Raw genomic sequence first — 3,850 nt, forward strand, 5'->3', positions numbered from 1 at the left:
TCCAGTGGGTGGTGGGAGTCAAAACGCAAATATTGGTCTGTGTGGGTAGGCTTACGGTATACSCCAGTTTCCAACCGTCCTCCATCCGAACCCGTCCAGAAGACCTATACAATTTTTTTTCTTTTTGATTTTTTTACCAGGATTACTGAGATGCATCAGGACACTTTCCTTTTTGTATTTCTAGTTTTAGTAAGATGATTATTTATGTTCTGAGACTTTGAAGTGCCAGAGGTCTTCTTGTGTCTAAGCTGGAAATGGTGTGTTTGCAGGACACAGCAGGGCAGGAGCGCTACAGGACCATCACCACAGCCTACTACAGAGGAGCCATGGGCTTCCTGCTCATGTACGACATCACAAGTCAGGAGACGTTCTGCGCTGTTCAGGATTGGTGAGTTGATCCAAAGCAAACACGGAGGTGAAACAGCCCTGTTTCCAAATAAGCTGAGAAGCTGCGTGAAGTACAAAGAACACAAAGTGAAACACTTTGTAAATCATTTAAAACAAATTATCTTTCTTAAATTAATATTTTATTAATTGCAAGCTCATTATAACTCTGATCAAAGCAAGAAATTTCAAACCTGCGACGCCTTTTGCCAATTTTTTAATCTTTCATTCTGGATTAAACGCTTTGAGCTTTTCATCCGTTCTGAGTTCCCTTTGCAGCACTTTTTTTTTGTTTTGTGTCGCTCCAGATTCTTTGAGTTAATGAAAGCACGTCATCAGACAGGTCAGTGGAAAGTCTGAAATGTTTTACTTGATTCAAACCTGCTAAAACACAAGCAAAATGTTGAGTGAAAGGGTCAGAGGTGGTAAAGATAACCACATGCCAGATGTTTACATACACTGGATAAAATGACAYGAATGATTTATTTATTTTTTACTCAGTCAGACTAAACGTTGCCCGTTTTAAGTCTACTGGGACTCCCAAAACTATTTTTCTTTTTAAATGAGGGGTAATATTTTAAAATAATTACATCAAAATCACAGCTTTACATCAATTTTCTTAATATTTGGTAGCATAAACAAGACACCTGTTCTACTTCCCTGAGACAWAATCCAATATGACCCAAATGTGCAACTCCTTCCTTCTGTAAAGTTTTGCTTTGTGCTGGGATGACTGCAGGCTGCCACTTACTGTAAYGCCTTAAGAGCACTGAGGCCAAAAATAAATTACTTCCTGTCCATGTGTCTGTGAGCTAAAGTATCCCTAACCTTCAGCTGTATTCAGATTTAAAAAATGGCAAAGTGAGCCATTACAGCTGTAACAGTTAATGTGTAGCTTAAAGGAACAGTAAAACCTTGTCATAAAAACACCTGTGATGGTCACATTAAAGCTGCAGCTTAACAGCTGCTAGGAAATGACTAAAAACTGAAATAAAAGACCTGAAAATGTAATAAAAGGTGTGTACTTTTATGTCTTAGAACTAAAAGCTCTAAAGTTGTAAATGTTCAACAATATTAAGTATTTTTAATATATCAAACACATTTAGAATAACAAAGACCATGTTTACAAGTGAATGTGTTGTAGCTGTTTGGGGCAAACCTGAAAGCTCACAATATTTTAGTGTTCGACTAAGTGTCGGGGATGACTCTCAGCTACTACCACATCTAATTTGAACCCAGTATCTGTACAGTCATTTGGGCACCTGTGTTGGCTCTTTAATTWGATAGACTTCAAATTGTACTCTGATATGGATGTATACGGAGGACCGAAACTGACATAATTAAAAATAAAAGCAGAAATACTGTATATAGATGGCCTAAAAAATAAAAAATACTTAAAATGCACCATTTTATTTTAAAAAAGGAGAGCACTTCCTCTTGTTTTATAGTTCAATTGACCTTCATATTTGTTTTTTGTAAAACATGGGGGGAAATTCCCATTTTTTCAAATTAATTGGTGCATTTTAAATGTATGTATTTATTTGGCCATTTATATGTTTTGATTTATTAATTTTTTAAATTATGTCAGCTTTGGTCCTCCATACATGTACACCATTKATGTTAACAAAGAGGGTTGACTTTRAAAGTTAAARCTGYGGCTTTTTTAGATACATARCTTTTRCTAATTGACATTTTAAAATGTCTAAAGGATTTTGKAGTGCCCTGAGATGACTTTGGTGTGTATTGGCGCTCTATAAAAAAGCTGAAATAAATAYAATTGATAGTTTAAAGAAAACATCTCACACATTGAGTCATACCTTGTGTCTGTTTTCAAATCAGAGCTGAAAACTGGTCAAATAGATTTAACATCATTTTTGATTAAGATCGTTTAGTGAAAGCGCTGTGGCTGTTTCTCAGGGCTACCCAGATTAAGACGTACTCATGGGACAGCGCTCAGGTGGTGCTGGTGGGCAACAAGCTGGACTTGGAAGACGACAGACAGGTCCCGACAGAAGACGGCCGAAGAGTGGCCAGAGAGCTGGGTGAGCGAYCGAACGTGCATCAACACGTTAACTTACTTTAAAGGGTTTAACTTCTCTTCTCCCTTCACAGGCTTCCAGTTCTTCGAGGCCAGCGCCAAGGACAACATCAACGTGAAGCAGGTCTTCGACAAGCTGGTGGACGTTATCTGCGAGAAGATGAACGAGAGCGTCGACGAGGCGGCCCCTCCATCGGTCAGTCCGAAGGGGGACGCTCTGAAGGACGCGCCCGTCACCAGTCAGGGTGGCTGTGCATGYTGATCCATGTCCCCAGAGGTTCTTCTAACATGTCACGCACTCAAACAGGTCACCTAAAAATTGCCAAAAACACTTTCACTTCTGTTACTTTCGTTTGATCGTCTCTAAATTCGGCGGTGATTCGAGCGCTTCCTCGTAGTCGCGGCACGACTGTTAACTCTGAGATGCCAAAGAGCTGCGCCTCGCCTCGGCCTTCGCTGATCCAGGGCAGTGGGTGAGCAGCAGCCTGCTGTGGGTGAGGGCGCGAGTGGCAGCCTTACACCAGATTAGCATGGCCAGCGGACACGCATGAAGATTGATTTGTGACACGCTGCTCTCTTGTGGCCTTTTAATGAAACTGCATCACTGTTCCTTCACTGAAAGGTTTCAACTGAAACATGCCTGAATGTGGATTTAATGTTTGTCTGTGGATGTTGTTAATATTTCAGGTGTAAAACACGTGCTTTGTTGTTTTGAACAGATGTTCTCTTCTATCTGTAATTTATCTTTCCTTCACTTTGTATATTTATTGATTAATGCCAGTTTAATATTTCACTTGTTGGGTTCAATACGGGCCTCTTAAAGTTGAGATTAAAAGATATAAATATGTACATTATGTCTCCYGGGCTTTTATTTACACAGGATATTTTTAGATTCATAACAATAATAATAATTCTTAATCTCAGACGTTTCAATGACGTCAACAGTGGTAATTATTCCCTGAAACAATAAATCAGTCATCTGGATGTGATGCAATGATGCAACCTCTATTCACAGAAACAAATCTTACAGATGAGAGAAATATAACTCAAAGATAAAAAGATCATAACATATTTTTATGTTTTTATTTAAACTTAAAACAAGAAGCTGAATTTGCCACTGAAATAAGTCTAAATAAGTTTTAACTATTTTTGTTTTTAGATAATACAGTATGAGTTTCCTCGCAAAGACTTGTCTGTGTTTAAATGTAGGAAATCATTACTTCAAGCTATGAATTGCTCGTAAGTCCCGTGACAATAAAATATTTAGTTTTCCAATGGAATTTGGTCACCAGGAAATGTTTCTTATTGTGTGATTAAAGCAACTTTTCCCGGTGACCTAAGTGAGTGACGCTGAGGGTATGAACTCTGGTTCACGTGTGTGTGTGTGTGTGTGTGTGTGTGTGTGTGTGTGTGTGTGTGTGTGTGTGT

At 38.8% G+C, this 3,850-nt stretch overlaps 1 protein-coding gene across 1 annotated transcript in view; it reads left to right on the top strand.

Moving 5' to 3' along the window:
* rab3da (RAB3D, member RAS oncogene family, a) overlaps positions 1–3,273 on the top strand; it is a 9,523-nt gene extending 6,250 nt beyond the window's left edge. Inside the window, exons 3-5 of the mRNA XM_014004916.1 lie at positions 270–388; positions 2,302–2,426; positions 2,497–3,273. Of these exons, the coding sequence (XP_013860370.1) occupies positions 270–388; positions 2,302–2,426; positions 2,497–2,684 (432 nt within the window). The 3' untranslated portion in view covers positions 2,685–3,273. The remainder of the gene's footprint in view (positions 1–269; positions 389–2,301; positions 2,427–2,496) is intronic.
* The last annotated feature ends 577 nt before the right edge of the window (positions 3,274–3,850 follow it).

This window comes from Austrofundulus limnaeus, unplaced genomic scaffold, assembly GCF_001266775.1.
Source record: "Austrofundulus limnaeus strain Quisiro unplaced genomic scaffold, Austrofundulus_limnaeus-1.0 Scaffold27, whole genome shotgun sequence".
Classification (NCBI taxonomy): domain Eukaryota; kingdom Metazoa; phylum Chordata; class Actinopteri; order Cyprinodontiformes; family Rivulidae; genus Austrofundulus; species Austrofundulus limnaeus.